The sequence below is a fragment of the Staurois parvus genome, unplaced genomic scaffold (assembly GCF_062004578.1).
Source record: "Staurois parvus isolate SC_StPar_1 unplaced genomic scaffold, SC_StPar_1.0 ptg000090l, whole genome shotgun sequence".
NCBI lineage: Eukaryota > Metazoa > Chordata > Amphibia > Anura > Ranidae > Staurois > Staurois parvus.
In genome coordinates, this window is record NW_028317886.1 from 23,538,478 (window position 1) to 23,555,915 (window position 17,438).

Here is a 17,438-nt window from a genome sequence, read left to right on the forward strand (position 1 = left end):
ATCGGTCCACAGAACTTGTTTCCAAAATGCATCAGGCTTGTCTATATGTTCATTTGCAAAGTTCAAACGATGATTTTTGTGGTGAGGACGTAGAAGAGGTTTTCTTCTGATGACTCTTCCATGTAGACCATATTTGTACAAGTATCTCTTTATAGTGGAATAGTGTACCACAACTCCAGTGTCTGCCAGATCTTTCTGGAGGGATCGTGCAGTCAAACGTGGGTTTTGAATTGTTTTTCTCACAATCCTGTGAGCTGTTCTGTCTGATATTTTTCTTGGTCTTCCAGATGTTGCTTTAACTTCCACTGTTCCTGATGACTGCCATTTCTTAATTACATTCCGAACAGAGGATATCGACATCTGAAAACGCTTTGCTATCTTCTTAAAGCCTTCTCCAGCTTTGTGAGCATCAACTATTTTCAGTTTCAGTTTTCTAGACAACTGCTTAGAAGAACCCATGGTGCTGATTGTTGGGGCAAGGTCAGATGAGTCTGGGCATTTAAAACCTTTGAGATTGACATCACCTGGTCTTCCCAGATGATGATTGAGAACAATCCATGACACTGGCAGGTCTCAGCTTGGCAAAGGGGGCAGTGCATGCTATAAATTCTGCAGGGTGCCCAAACTTTTGCAGACGCCATTTTTTTGTTTTCTGTTATTTTGAAAGTGTAAATGATGAAAATAAAATCTAACTTTTGTTGACATATTATAAGAATGTCTAATCTGTAATTTGATGCCTTTTTGAGATTTTTCCATCTTTCGTTGGCTTCTTTATGCACATTAATACAAATTTTTAGCTGGGGTGCCCAAACTTTCGATCCCCACTGTAGCTGTCTTGGCGTTTTGTATCCTTTTTTTGTGAAAAACTGTTTTAAAAAATATTTAAATTATTGATCGTACTGCGCATATGTGACAAAACAAATGAAAAACTGATTCATTTATATGAATTGAGCAATTTATTGTTTGAAAATTGATCATTACATGATGGCAGTATTACTTGCTCTCATGACCGTTTGTTCTTTTTTTGAAAACACGTTTGAACAATTTTTTAAATAGTGTATGGATAGCATTATGATTACCTGCTGCTGATGCAAGAAGCACTGGAGCCACTGATGCTGTCCTCAGATTTATACTGAAACTGTGACTGGCTGGGAGCAATGTATGGCCCATTACTTGCAGTGATCTTCTGATTAGTCACAGAGATTTTCCAGTATTTTCACATCCAATTCAATGGCCAGCTGTAATAGGATTGAGCAGCTAGATCACTTTATCTTCGATGTTCCTTTTTGTGGTGATGCATCATATTACCAGAGTTATTAAAAGGCCTATCCACCTAATACTATATTTAATTATGGTTGAAGCTAATAGGCTGGAAGTATGTGTAGACTCTGTAAATCTATTCTTTAAACCCCTCCCTATTTTAGCACAATGTGCCACTCAAAATTCAGCATTAAATGCACAACCATGAACTCTGACCCCTACTCAATCTCAGGAATTCCAAATTGCAAAGGTTCCCAGGCAAATTTCCGCAGCAAAGAAAAATTAAAATCTAATGTTTTATTTTTGTTAAAAATACCATGAAGCCACAGTTGTAAGAAAATGTCCTGCATGTTACATAAATATGCTACCCTGCTTGGTCTCATTCAAGTCATTTAAATTGTCTCCTTCAAAACTGCAGCTCAGTTCATGCAAGCATGCATATCAGAGTGCAATTATGCAGTTCAAGCAGATGTGCTACAGTGTAATTCACTTAGGCTGGCCATACATTATGCAATTTTCTTTTTCAATTTCATTTATATTCACCCTCAACTATGTAGTGCAAGGTCCTGCCTGATTGCAAACAAATTGAAGGTGTTTAGGTTTGATCTCATATTATATAATTTTGGTAAATCTAAAGGAAAATTGTACAAGAAAATTGTATATTGTATAGCCAGCCTTACTGTTTTTTGCTGTGGAATGTTGATAGCACATGTACTTCAGGGAGCACTTAAATTGCACCTGTACTCAGCATATAACTGTTGAAGTATTTACATATTTTTAAATTAACACTAAAGCTTTGGGTTTTTTTTTTCGATAAATAACAAACATGTCTGTACTGACCTGCTCTGTACATAGAGCTGTGTCTATGCCACGCCCCCACACTCTCTCCTCATTGGCTTACTGGCTGTGATTGACAGTAATGGGAGCCAATGGGCTCCTGCTGCTGTCTCAGCCAATGATAAGCCAATGAGGAGCAAGAGTCCCCAGATGGCAGAGGATGTTGAGAACATCGTTGGATAAGAGGGGGCTTGGGTAAGGATTGGGGGAGCTGGGTGGGCCACTGCACACAGAAGGTTTTTTACCTTCATGTATGGAATACATGAAGGTAAAATACCATGAGCCTTTAGAACCAGTATAAGAACTCAGCTCTCTACCTGCACACACTGTGAAGTGATTAATTCTCGATGATCATAACAAAGACTATAAGTTGGGCTTCCGTCTGTTTCTAACAATTTACAAGTGGTTGTAAAGGCTCAAAGTTTTTTACAATTCTATGCATGAAGATAAAAAACCTTCTTTGTACAGCACCTCCCAGCTCCCCCTAATACTTACCTGAGCCCAATTGCAATCGAGAGATGTGCACAAGAGCACCAGAGCTTAGGCTCTCCAGGGACTCCTCATTGTCTGAGACAGCAGCAGGAGCCATTGTCTGTCAATCACAGCCAGTGAGTCAATGAGGAGAGAGAGGGAAGAGGGCTGAGCCGTGGCTCTGTGTGTGAATGGACACACAGGGCAGTGGCTCAGGAGCGAGCCATGCAGGGGACCCAAGAATAAGAGGATCGGGGCTGCTCTGTGCAAAAGCACTGCACAGAGCAGGTACGTATGACATGTTTGTTTTTTTAAAATATTGCCATTAATATCACTTTAAATTAGAGAGCTGGCAGGTTGCCAAGATTCTGTTCTCCATAGAAAATAGCTGTGATTTTAGTGCTTCTGTTGTGAACTTTGAATATTAATTTCTCCACAAAACTGCAGCTAGAGAAGTAAATAAGGGCTTTTTAAGTGCTTTTACTGCTTGTTGTTTTGGAATATGTAAATACTTCAGTGTGCATAGTCTAGGCACAGGTTCCTTTAAGAGGATAAGGAATACTTCTAAAAAAAATACATTAAACAATTTAGAGTTTTAAAGCGCATATACAACAGTATATAACAACAGCAACAATAATAATAATAACAATATTTTTAATCTTTACAACAGGTGACCCAGGACAAGGGTTATTTAGCAAAAAATAGCTATTTATGAAGGTGTACTGCTAAAACAATGTTCAGAACACTGCTGTAGAGTAAAATCAAATATTTTAGAGGCAGCTAACAGTAGCAAATAAAAAGACATAAAATTATGCTTTATACGGTGTGTGAAATCAATATTCCAGATTCTGTTAAATTGCGTTCAGGAATTATATTTTAGTAGTCATAATTTAAACTAAAAAACAGACAATACAAAATACATTTCATTATATATTTCTGGCAGAAGATGCATACAAAAGGAGCATATTATTTGATACATTCACAGAAATATTCAGTGTCAATATCATATCTGCAGTCGCAGTCACCTACCTCTGTCTCCAATATCTTCCTGAGCTTCAGAGGCTCAGCAGGCTCCCCAGTCCATTTCAGCAGCACATGTCAGAAGTCATTAGCTGGGGATCGCTTTGACTAATGTTCCAGTTGATTGTATGAATCCTACTCCAGAGCTGTAAATGAGGCAGAAGCACTCATACTGCTCACAAACTGTGAAATGGCTGAGTGCATTTAGATTGCCAGAAATCAAAGAAATGTATTTCCAATAAAATCTGATAGGGTTTTTTTCAGAGCCAGGCAGGTAGAGGAAATTAATTTGCTAAATTATACTTGTAGTTGACACTAACACTGTACATTTAATACACTGTGTTTACAAGACTACCATCAATTCTTTTAACAGTAAGTTTAGTGTTTGCCACATTAACAATTCATTAAATAAGCAATACGCTGGAAATAGACTAATTAACAAACACATAAAGACTTCCTAAACATGTATATTTTCATTGCTTTTAAAGTAATGAATATGATGAAATCATCATCATTTTCTTTACTGTTACTATTTACAGTACTAATATGGGATCCATTATATGCTATTGGCAGATTTAAGGTTTTCTGTTTATATTACATAAAATGCATTTTTAATTTCCCTCTTTCCCTTTAAGCATGAGAAAGGGAACATCCCTTACAGAAAATGGCTGTTATTGATGGCCTCACCTGTCTCTTAAAGGAAAACGCTACTGAGATAATTAAAGAGATTGCCATGGCTAATCTCCTTTTGAAAATTCTAGGTGCTTGGCTGTCTCTGGCTTTAGACAGTGGAGAACACATGTAGATTAGAAAAAAAACAGATAAAATCAGAGCTCCAAAACCAGTGGTCAGCTACCTTTTCCACTGTCATGTTCACAAGCATTAGACAGCTGGTGTGGCAGTGAACCATAGTGCATTGTAGTCTTACCCTAGGTTCACACCTAAGCGTTTCCTGCAGCATTTTGCAGAAACACAGTACAGTCCATTTAACATAATTTTCTATGGGACATGTTCACACCTGTGCGTTTTCACCCTGTGGGTTTTTTGGAAAGGGTCAAGGACTTTTTTGAACGCAAAAAGTTGCATTTTTGTTTCTATAGACTTCAATGGAAATGCTGCAGAAAAGCATGTATTGCATTTTTTATGTGCTTTAGTGCGTTTTGAGTTTTAAATCTGCCTAGCAACAAGAAAAAAAACATGTAAAACGCATCAAAAACGCAAGTGCAAAATGCAACGCAAAACACAATGCTGAAATGGCTCAAATGTAACCTGTATAGGTTTGAACCTAGCCTTAGTTTGTTTTCTATTTTGCACTCATAGTCACTACTAATGGCAAGGTCAACTTGTTAGCAGTACAGCTATTATTGTGAAAATCAGATCAGCCCCAAAGCATGTTCTTTAGACCTTAAATTAGCATTGATGCACGAATTTCAGACCTCATATCAGCCCCAGTACATCCACTTTAGACATAAGGTCAGCTTCAATGCATACACTTCAAACCACAGATCAGCCCCAAATCCTGTCTTTTTAGGAACACAGAGTACCATGGTAAGAATGTGGGCAGGCTTCTACCACCAAGCATGTTGACATCCTTAGCCACCAGTAGGTTTTCAGTAATTTCAGGAGTTAGTGGGGCAAGATTTGTATTTGACAGCTTAGTGAACTGTCAGTTATAGCCAATGGCAGCAGGTGCCAGTGCAAATGATACTATGTGCCCACCCAGGAATACGAGTCAGTGGTTGCCAACGCCAGTCTTAAACTATACTTGTTCTGAGTCAGTGAGCTGATTTACTAATAGATTAAGGACTGTTCACTTGACAAAGTGAATATTTACTGAACCTACTGAATAAGATGAAGCTGTGTGTATGTGAATTTATGTGTTTACATAAATCATTTAATCATGTAGGATCAAAAATTATTTTTTAAAATTACTCTTTTACATGATTAGTTGTAAGCTGACCACAGCTTCACCCCACTACACTAGGTAAGCATTCACTTTGGTAAGGGGAGGTCAGCAGAGGCAGTCTCCATACTTCCCCACTATAGGTATACATTAAGAAAAAGTGGTCAGATCAATTGTGTTTTAAGAACCATAGTTTTTGTTTTTTTGTGACTTTTTCTAGCACTAAGAAATGCAACTATTCTACCAATACTTTTACTAACTAGTTAGAGTAGAAAAGGTTCTATTTTAGATGGGATAAGAAATAGTTAAAACTTCTCTGGCTTATTTTGGCATCTGTGCCCCATTCAAGATTTCCCTTCAATTCCTGTCCTTTCCTGTAGACACAATGAAAAATGATCATTAAAGAGATTAAAGCAGCCACGTTCCTATCACATGGAGCAAGTTCATATTATATACACTCCATTATTTGTATGTTAATTGATAATAAAGTACACTTGTAATGAGAGAAATAATTAAATTGTCTTTCTGTTCTCTTTCTAAAATGACTAGTTCTCTGGCATTGTTTGGTTTTAGTATTTAGTACTTAAAGTGATATTAAAGCATTCAATGTTTTTAAATTACCATAACAAACATGGTATACTTGTACCTACTCTGTGCAGTGGTTTTGCACAGATTGGCCCCGATCCTCCTCTTCTGAAATCCACTGTCGGAGCTCTCAGCTCCTCTTCTTCTACATGTGCCACCATAGGAAGTCGCTTCTTATAGTGGCACACATGCTGGCTCGCTCCTGCCCTCCCCCCTAGCTCCCTCTTTATAGACTCCTGCTGCTATCAATCTCACCAGTAAGGAGGGATAGGTTTGGGTAAGCCATTGTTCCATCCAGTATCGCAAATTGAGTATTAAACCCATTATTTTACAGATCTGCAGTGGAATTGAAAACTGGAAATACCTTCTGTTTCAAGAAGGCTCTACTGAGTTTCTCACTGACTAAGTTCTCCCTTTTAGCCCACCCCATCGATTTTATAAAAACTGCATAAAAACATCCCTTTGACAACGTGCTTTCGCACGAAACGCGTCAGAGAGGAGCCTGCCGCGCTGACGTCACGCCGCCGAGGCCACATGGTAGGCCGGTGGCCATCTTTACTGCTGTTTCTCCATTGCTGAATCAATGCTGAATTTTACCATTTGCTGCATATCAATGCTATAAGCTTACCCTGAAATTCCTTTGCCAAAGACTCAAATATAATACTACACTATTCAAATACTTTTGTTTGGTGCCTTATATTTGAGTGATTTAAGGTGGATTTATAGCCTTTTGGCAAATCGATTCCCTGGTGAAAATGCATGGAAGGAGCTGTCCCTTTATGCTGTGAGGGTCCAAGCTGTGTCTGGACTGCCTTTCCTGTGTGCTGTGTGTACCAGTGGAGCCCCCTGTCCCCGCCAGTACCCTGATGACCACCAGTGCCTTCCCGGATATTACATTACATGCGCATTAATATTGAGCTTCCGGTGAGTGCAAGCATACTTCAATTCCTTATCACGGAAGTCACGAGCACCAATACTTGATGCATTTCTTCTATGGACTGCTTTTATCTCAAGACATCTGATTTATCACATGATTTCTTTGATTTTCGTAATATTTTTTGCAGTTTACTTAGCACAATTTGTCATTGGATATATATCACTTTTATGTGATTCAGTTCATGTGTATATCATCCATTCACTTTTTTTCTCATCACTCATTGACAACACTTTTGGTCACACTATTTAGCTCTCTGATTCGTGCCTGATTTTTTCACTTGTCACCTTCTTATTATTTAGCTCTGCATTTTATATTATTTCTATAAAAACTGCCTATAATGATAGACCCATGCATTCCTAATGGTGCCTGAAAACCTTTTTAAATTCAAAAGAGCCCAGTGGCTGGGACAGAGGTTCACACTTCAACAGGACAACGTTACAGCCAAAACTGTGCAATTTTTTGTGTCCTGTTGGGTAGATTTTTCTTCAAGTCCTGTCTTGGAAATGCAACAGGATGTCACAGAAAATCTCTACAAAGTTAGGGAAGTTACCCTCTTAGACTGTTTTTCCTGGAACCAGTATCGCCACCAAAAAGATCTCCTCCTATGTCCTGTTCTGGCGACAACTTTTTCCAATTCTATCTATAGCTTAAAAAAAAACAGTGGTCAGCCAGTAAATGTCCATGTAGTGTGTGATGCATTATTCCATATGACCAGCTGAGGTAATTTGTTTTTTCAGATAGGATCATGCAAATGGCAGGCAGGAGGAAACACAACAAAATTAAAGTTAATATCATTGAAATCATGCCAATGCACAAAGAAAGCGCACATTTTCACAATAGGTGCAATGTGATTGGTTACTACTTTTGACAAAAATCTGCTAGTGCCATGAAAGGTTCAGGATCATAGCACTGTAGGGAAGATTTAAGAATGTGTGGAGTACTGTACCATTTAATCAGCACAGCAAAGGGTTTGATACCAAAATTTTGGTTAGTGGCAGAGGTCCCAAAGGTGGTGAATTGGATAGAGAGAGTGGAAGGCATTGTCAGAATGGAAGAACTGAGATGTCTAGAAGAGGATAAGATGGAAACGTTTAAAAGAACATGGAGTGTTTGGCTGAAATTTAAAACCTCAGAAACTTATATAGAATTAATTAAAGCAAAGGAGTTAGCCTAAGAAATTATGGGGATATGAGTCGGAATAATACGTTGTGGAAAAATGGATACAGATAGAGAAAAGATTGAGACAATGTAGGTAGGATAGGTGGGGTGGGTGGGAATGAGGGGGGGGGGAGATTGGGGGGTTAGAGAAGGTATCTATTAAGGGAAATAAGAGAAATGTATATTTTGGAAGATGGAAAATGTTTTGATGTTGTTTGTATAATTACGAAATAAAAAGTTAAATATTAAAAAAAAAAAGAATGTGTGGAGTAATTTAGTTAAGAGAATAATTTCTTTGCTAACGTTTAGTTAGCTGCAGGTGTTTTCAATTTGCAACAAAAGCCAACAATGCACATGCATCTTTTTTTTTTGTATTGCAAATGTGCTTTTATAACATATTAATTCAACCCCAAGAGAAATATTTGAGAATACAGTTTTGTATGGTGCAGGCATGCTAAAAATGCTAAATGTTTGCATATATATATATGTGTTCATCGCCTGTCACTTGCAAAGAAAGAGTGTTGTTACAAAATTGAAATTGTTACAAAATTATTTCTATTAATTTTTTTTTTGTCCACAGTTTCTAAATACGTATATGGAAATCTCCAAAGAGCTTGGAGATAATGTTGGCCTAGGAAAAGCATATGAAGCAATGGCAAAAGCTCTGGAAAGGTAAGTTAGCACTCCAATGTCTTGCTGTCACTGTCAATTCATTCAACCGTGAAAGACTTCAATTGCTAGAGATCTGTCACTTCCCATTTACTGGCTCTTTACATCCTAAGCACTGCCCTTCTCGAATGACCCTTTCAATCTAAATTATTTGAAACAAATACAGTTTAAAAGGGCAGCATGAGACAGCATCAAAGCTTTACTTATCCTGTGCTCTTACTGTACTGTTGTAGACTTGTATTGAGGCACTAAGACACTGATATGGAAAGATCAATATTTTTATATATATATATATATATATATACTTTCTGTATATAAACAGTATAGATACGGTATATCATCCGGAAATTAATGATGCAGATAAGGCTTTGATTAAATGCTTTATTCTTTATGCAAGATGTTAAATGGTAGTATTATTTAACAATGGTTAAAGCTGAACCACTCTTTACTTTAAGGCAACACTACACTGCATCTGAGCACAACAAAGTAAAAACGCTATTTCAAAGCAAACTTACCCAACTATTCGTGTCTCCATGCTTTATTTTACTGAGATATCACTTTGTGAAATACACCCAAGTATTTCTGGCTGTGGCCATCTTGAGTAAGGGCAGATGATTCATGTAGCATATACTTCCTGGAATTCATCTGCCCCTAGCTCAGGTATGCAGGCAGGAGAGTGTTCTTAGCTGAGAAAGCCCATCCTCCCCCAAAGACTCCTAGGATGTATGACATAATTTGCCTAGGCCTGGAAACCAGGAAGTAATGGAAGAAATGTAAAAAATATATATGTATAAATTAAAACAAGAAAGTATGATATACTTTCCTATCGATTTACTAATGCTAGCAGCAGCAAGGATTAAAAATAGTCAATGTTGACTGAGAGAAAGAAGTTCCACTTTACGTTTTGTGTTGTTACACTGTTATACAGGCTCCTCTCCTGAATTGAAAATGCTTACTCTGATTTCACACACACTGTGAGCTTCTCACAGTATGCATCAGAAGCTACAAGTCTAGCTTTCCCTCTCTCCAGGCTAAAGCTGGCCATACATGGATCGAAATTCAGCCAATTCAGCAGGGACTGGGCGAATTTCATAATACACTAGTGCAGTGGACAGGATTCCCCATCTACCTTGAATGGGGAAAGCAGTTTCTTTTTTTGTTTATCCCACTGGCTGAACGAAAAAACTGAACCATGTATGACCAGCTTTACTGGCCCTAGCTAGCCCCTTTCATTTAATGGATTTTAGTCATTAAGTTTATACCTAGTTTAGTTATAGATAGTTTAGTTTTATAACTAGTTTAGTTATAACGGGTCTTCATCACTTGTGTGTTACCTAAGTCAATCTGCATGCAAATCCTGCCCACCTAGGAATGCCTGCTCCTCTAGACTGCATGTTCCCATCAAAGTATTTTGATATCTTCAAAATTCCTCATAGTTATTGCTTGCATTGGGACAGAAGGCCTTTGATAGGGGTTCTGAGACTTCTGAGTGTTGTGATTCCACTCTGATTCAGTGAGAATTATTTAACTGGTTGATGTTCTGGCCTTTGGAAGCCCTTCTTGCACACCTTGATTGTTCTGATTGATTTTCTGTTTAAAAAAAAATGGAAACTATTTTTTATTGTAAATGCGCATTTTGTCCTAGTCACAGGTACAGTACAGTATGGCATGAGAACACGCAGGTATCCAAATGTTCATTGTTCTTAGCAAAATGTCCACCCATCTGGTGCCTACTTACAGTACATGATGTAAATACAGTTTACTATGCTTCAGTTATGAATGGACACAGGAGTGATTGGTACCAAAAAGGAAGGGGCTAGTAAATGACATGTTTACCAGCTCCTTCCCCGCTCTCCATCCTGAAAGCATCCCCTGCAGTGGCAGCCATTGGAAGAGGCGAAAAAGAAGCCTGCAGTATTGCAGGGGACACAAGGGGGTCAAGGAAGCACACAGGGGGGCCTGGTCAGCAAGGGGAATCCGATGGACAGACTGGGGTGATTGATACAGTCAGGGACAATTACAAGAACTGATTTCCATTGGATTTCCGCCACTGCGGGTGTTTTCTGTGCATTTTGGTTGGGTTCACCTGCTCAGCGTCGTGGAAAACTGCAGCAATGTTGCAGAGAAGTGTGAACAGGGCACATAGAAAATCATTGTTGTCTTTGTGCCTTTGCAGAGACAAACGCAGCTCTCTGCTATATTGAGAATGGGCCTTTAGGGCTAAGGTTAAAGGATAAGTTCACCTTTCATAACATGTTACATGTTACACCCATATTCAAGGCCGGCCCCCCGCTCCTCCTCGCTCCCCATTGTGACAGCTAGCGAGAGATCTTCGCCTCTGCTACCTGTCACAATTTTAAAAAAATGCAGCCTTGGGGGCTCCCCACAGTATTCTGTGAATGAGAACACTACAATTTCCAAGAGCCTTTGCGGCTGTCAGCTTGCAGTTCTCAATGAACTACCATGGCATTGTGGAGCGCCATGGTAGTTCATTGGGTCTTCCTGTCAGTAAGTATTTGACTGCCTGCTGCAGGATGTATGGCCACACAGATACACTGACAGGTCTGCAGGAGGCCTGCATGGCACCAGTGATCAGCAATGCTTTAGAGGTTCAAGAAACAAAAGATGATAAATGTACGTTTTTTTACCTGCAAAAAAATGTACATTTATTATTTTTTGTTAAAAGGTGAACTTATCCTTTAAGTTTCGGTGGTTGGTGATAATGTTGTCCTCATTTTCAGAATGAGGTTAAACATTAAAGTAGAATTTCAGATTTTAAAAAATACTACACTTTATTTCTATGAATATTATTTAAAAAACGTTTATAGTGTGCATTTGTGGAATTGCTAAATGTTAGAAACAGCAGTGTAATCAAGACATTCAGCAATGCTCCTCTGCTTCACCAACTATGGTTTGCCTGTGTGGCCAAATGTTTCCGCTCACAGTCCTCTTCAGGGTTTACGCATCACCCAGGCTCCTCCCATACACCTTTAGGGACCTATGATCCTCTATCCAGTTCAGGTTTTGCACCTCTCCCTTTTGCTGATTTAGGATCACCTGAAACTCAGAGTCAGTGCACAAGAGCCGAGGGAACAGACATGTTGTCTCTATGAGAGCTGAAGGTGAAAGCAATAAAACTGTATGTGAAGACTGACCAGCATTAGGCTTGGCCAGTCTGATAGTTAGGACTTTGATTTGTGTAGTTGTGCTGGGACAAGGCTAAGGTTTTTGTTTGTTTAAACTCTTTCTGTTTAAAGCACTGAACAGCAAACAATGATTTTTGTGGTGAGGATGTAGAAGAGGTTTTCTTCTGATGACTCTTCCATGAAGACCATATTTGTACAAGTCTCTTTATAGTGGAATAGTGTACCACAACTCCAGTGTCTGCCAGATCTTTCTGGAGGGATCGTGCAGTCAAACGTGGGTTTTGAATTGTTTTTCTCACAATCCTGCGAGCTGTTCTGTCTGATATTTTTCTTGGTCTTCCAGATCTTGCTTTACTTCCACTGTTCCTGATGACTGCAATTTCTTAATTACATTCCGAACAGAGGATATTGACATCTGAAAACGCTTTGCTATCTTCTTATAGCCTTCTCCAGCTTTGTGAGCGTCAACTATTTTCAGTTTCAGTTTTCTAGACAACTGCATAGAAGAACCCATGGTGCTGATTGTTGGGGCAAGGTCAGATGAGTCTGGGCATTTAAAACCTTTGAGATTGACATCATCTGGTCTTCCCAGACGATGATTGAGAACAATCCATGACACTGACAGGTCTCAGCTTTGCAAAAGGGGCAGTGCATGCTATAAATTCTGCAGGGTGCCCAAACTTTTGCAGACGCCATTTTTTTTGTTTTCTGTTATTTTGAAAGTGTAAATGACGTAAATAAAATCTAACTTTTGTTGACATATTATAAGAATGTCTAATCTGTAATTTGATGCCTTTTGGAGATTTTTCCATCTTTTCTTGGCTTCTTTATGCACATTAATACAAATTTTTAGCTGGGGTGCCCAAACTTTCGATCCCCACTGTACACATATATAAACACAAACATACATACACATACCAACATACATATATAAACGCACACACAGCCTTTTTAAAAATTGCACGAATGTGTCTGCACTCACACTGCTGGGTAATGCACTGGGGGAGGCAGAAAGCTAAGAACTCAAGAAGCCACCTCCCCCTTTGATTGCCTTCACTATCCTGACTGCAATCTACTGTCTTGTTCGAGCCCCTGCTGTACTGATGTACAGTTCAGAGGAGGAGCAGAAGCTCGGTCTAATCTGAATGGCTTTCTCAACCAGGATGCCGTGGCACCCCTGACAACCTCAGATGGCACCTTGGTTGAGAGTGGCTGCTATATAGTATGTATGCAATCTTTGTTTTAAGAATAAATATTTAATGTGTAAGAAAGGATTTCCAAGTACTACCAGCAAAAGAGTTAGTAAAAGTGAAAACACAACAGAAATATCTCTTTTATACACAGATGTCTCTCATTGAATCTTTATACTGAAACTAGTTATTATGGAAATTTGTATTTTCCTTATTGCATGCTATGATAAAGAAGCAAAGGAATTGTGTTCATTCATGTATTTTTCCTTTAAAATATTTATAGGATTGACATAAATGCATACTATGTGGTGTGTAAAGTTAAGCACAATCATCAGATATTATTTCCAAGTACTGGTTTTATTATAAAACCTTTATTTTTTAAAATATACCAGATTTTTTTTTATAAATTTGAGAAAAGCTTTTTCTTTTATACTTTTATTTTATTTCACATTTAAACTAATAAAACTGAAAGTATGATTACAATTTATATTCTTTGTAACTAACAGTTTCTCTACATCCAATTATGTCACACTGTCAGGAATGGACTGGCCAGCAATGGTGGGGCTCGGCTGCCTTGTGGGCTGCGGTGCCGGGGCTGGCCGGCTGGTGCTCCCGGCGATCGGAGACTCAACCTTGCAGCCGGTCAAACACCTGGAACTGGTTATACTGGTGTGTTTGGGGGACATTCAGGCCTGCAGACTCTGCCTTGGTGTTGTGTTTCTCTTGGGCCCTGTATCCTGTTCCTGCTCTCTGTTCCTGTCTGATTCTCTGCTGACCCTGCTCTGATCCCTGGCTTGTCTGACCATTCTCCTCTGCCTGACCCTCTGTACCACGCTGCCCGCTACCTGCTGAACCTGGCCTGTGACTCCGACCATTCTCCGCTTGCTCCCCCTGTACCTACCTGCCCGACTGATATTGACCCGGCCTGCCTGACGACGCTTGCATTGTATGTACTGTTATCTGTGGGTGGTTGTTTGGTTTGTTTGCACTGTGTTATGTTTTAGTATTGCACTGCGTTTATGTTTGTATGGTTAGTGTTAATAAATTACATTGTTTATAACATATCTGAAGTCTGCGTTTCCCTGCGTCAGTCACACACCTCTGGTCATACCCGGGAGCCCTGACACACACTTTTGTGTTATGGTATATTTATACATATGGCTGTTTTATGGCTGCTTAAGTACATAGTTCCATTGTTAGCCTGATTGATCCAGAGGAAGGCATAAAACCCCAATAAAGCTTTAACAAATTTGCTCCAGCAGGGGAAAAAATTTATTCCTGATTCCTCAAAAGGCAATTGAATATTCCCTGGATTGACTTTACCTATAAATATTAGTATCCAGTTATATTGTATACTATTTAGGAAAGAATCCAGGCCTTTTTTGAAACAATCTACTGAGCTGGCCAGAAAAAGCTCTTGAGGGAGTCTATTCCACATTTTCACTGCTCTTACTGTGAAGAAGACTTTCCGTATTTGGAGATTAAATCTTTTTTCTTCCAGACATAAAGAGTGCTCCCTTATCCTCTATGATGACCTTAAAGTAAATAACTCTACACCGAGTTCACTATATGGGCCACCTGTGTATTTTTTACATGTTGATCATATCCCCCCTTAAGCTCCACTTCTCAAGAGAGAATAAATTCAGTTCCTCTAATCTTTCCTCATAACTGAGCTCCTCCATGCCTCTTAATAGTTTGGTTTTCCTTCTGTGCACTTTCTCCAGTTCCCCAATACCCTTTTTATGAATTGGTACCCAAAACTGGACTGCATATTTCAGATGAGGTTTTACTAATGATTTGTACAGGGGTAAACTATCTCTCTCTCTGCAGTCTATACCTCTCTTAATACATGAAAGGATTTTCCTCACTTTTTAAACAGCTTGGCATTGCATGCCATTATTAAGCTTGTGATCTACCAGAACTCCAGATCCTTCTCCACCATTGATTCCCCCAGTTGTACTCCCCTAGTATGTATGATGCATGCATATTCTTAGCCCCCAAGTGCATAACCTTATATTTATCGACATTAAACCTCATTTGCCACATAGTTGCCCAATTAAACAGTGCATTGAGAGCGGCTTGTAAGTTCGGGATATCCTGTAATGGTGTTATTCCACTGCACAGCTTGGTGTCATCTGCAAAGACTGAAATGATATTTTTAATCCCAGACCCTATATCGTTTATAAATATATTAAAAAGTAAGAGTCCCAACACTGAACCTTGGGGTACACCACTGACAACCCTAGACCATTCAGAGTATGAATCATAAACCATTGCTCTCTAAATATGATAATTTAGCCAGTTTTCTTTCCATTTACATACTGATTTTTCCAAGCATGCAGACTTTATCTTACACGTTAGCCGTTTGTGCAGAACTGTGTCAAACGCTTTTACAAATTCCAAGTATGCCACATCCACAGCCACTCCTCTGTCTAAGGTTTTTCTCACCTCCTCCTAAAATTAATCCAGATTTTAATCCAGATTTGTTTGACAACTTCTGTGTTTCATGAATCCATGCTGTCTGTTACTTAAAATATTTTTTTCTTGCAAGAACTCATCTATGTGGTCTTTTATTAAACTCTCCAGTATCTTCCCAGCTATAGAAGCTAAACTAACAGGTCTGTAGTTACTTGCAAAGACTTTGATCACTTTTTAAATATTGGCACCACATTGCCAGATAATAGTCTCTAAATATTAGAAACAATGGCTTTGAAATGACAGAGCTCAATTCTTTTAGGACCCGTGGGTGTATGCCATCCAGCCCAGGTGCTTTATTTACCTTTATTCTGTCTAAATATTTCTGGACCATCTCAATTTTGAGCCATTGTGGATCATTTGGGGCTGTGTCAATATCATCCCCATTATAAACATGAACATCCTTATGCTCCTTTGTATACACAGAGCTGAAGAATAAATTTGCCTTCTCTTTGTCCCCAGTCACCCACTCTAGATTATTTTGTAAAGGGCCTACATGCTCAGACCTGACCTTTTTACTATTAATATATTTGAAAAAATTTGGGAGGTTTGTTCTACTTTCTCTTGCTATCTGTTGTTCATTTTGAATGTTTGCAGCCTTGATTTCCTCTTTACATATTCTGTTATATTATTTGTAACATTTAAATGATGATGGTGTTCCTTCATTTTTATATTTTTTTAAATATTTAAGATAACAATCTAAACATTTTCATTTAATAAGATTAGATCCACTTAACACAGAATTATATACATTCTTATCAATTTTTAAAACTACACCAAAAACCTTCTTTTGCAACCATCAGTGCCTTAAAACATATTAGATTGACAGCACTGTGCATAGCTTAACCTCCTACCGATTTCGGCTATAGAGGATTGTAAAGATGTAAAATAAAGGCCGATACTATATGCACAAGTTAATTGTATCCCCTATCACTAGCATTAATATAACATTAAAAATCAGATACCTCATTATCCATCCATACCAAAATACAATTTTTAATGTTTCTATAAATTGGACCTGCAAAGTTAGAGCTAAACATAAAACTCCAGCTTCGACTTCCCCTTAAATATGTTACCTAGATTTTGTGCAGGTCAAATCTATATTTTAGTGTTCATGGGCTACAGATATTACTCCCTGTTTATATATGTGTAGCTGTCATATAATTGACATGGCTTGGTCATTACTGTTATTGCATTACTTTAGGTGTTTGTCAAATTGTATTTCATTACTATATTGCAATATACCGTATTTTTCGCCATATAAGACGCTCCGGAATATAAGACGCACCCAATTTTAAAGGAGGAAAATCTAGAAAAAAAAAGATTCTGAACCCAATACTGTAGTAAAATATTTTATATCAACTGTATAAAGTTAACAGCAGTTTAAGAACAATTTTATGCCAACCATGTAACATATTAAGAACTATCTTTACTCTCATTAACAGTCAGTAAAGTCAGTAAACAGTGAAAGTAACAAAAACAAGGCTGTAATGTTTTTATTCGAACCCCAATAATTCCTCTTCTTCGCTGCTATCAGAAATGAGGAAGGACAGATCCACGCAGTCATTGTCATCATTTTCTTCCTCACTGGTGTCAAATAAGACGTTGTCTTCTGTTCCATCCAAGGCATTACTAATGCCACACTTCTTGAATGATTTTACAACAATGTCCTCCTTCACGGAGTCCCATGACCTTTTAACCCATTCACACACTTGTGTAATAGTGGGCCTCTTCATCCGCCCAGTAGACGTCAGATCATGGTTCCCAGCTGCCATCCAGGTGTTCCA

At 38.5% G+C, this 17,438-nt stretch overlaps 1 protein-coding gene across 1 annotated transcript in view; it reads left to right on the forward strand.

The window, feature by feature from the left end:
- Positions 1–17,438, forward strand: part of TTC29 (tetratricopeptide repeat domain 29) — a 339,375-nt gene that overhangs the window by 216,518 nt on the left and 105,419 nt on the right. Inside the window, exon 8 of the mRNA XM_089670482.1 lies at positions 8,752–8,843. Coding sequence (XP_089526608.1) covers positions 8,752–8,843 — 92 coding nt within the window. The remainder of the gene's footprint in view (positions 1–8,751; positions 8,844–17,438) is intronic.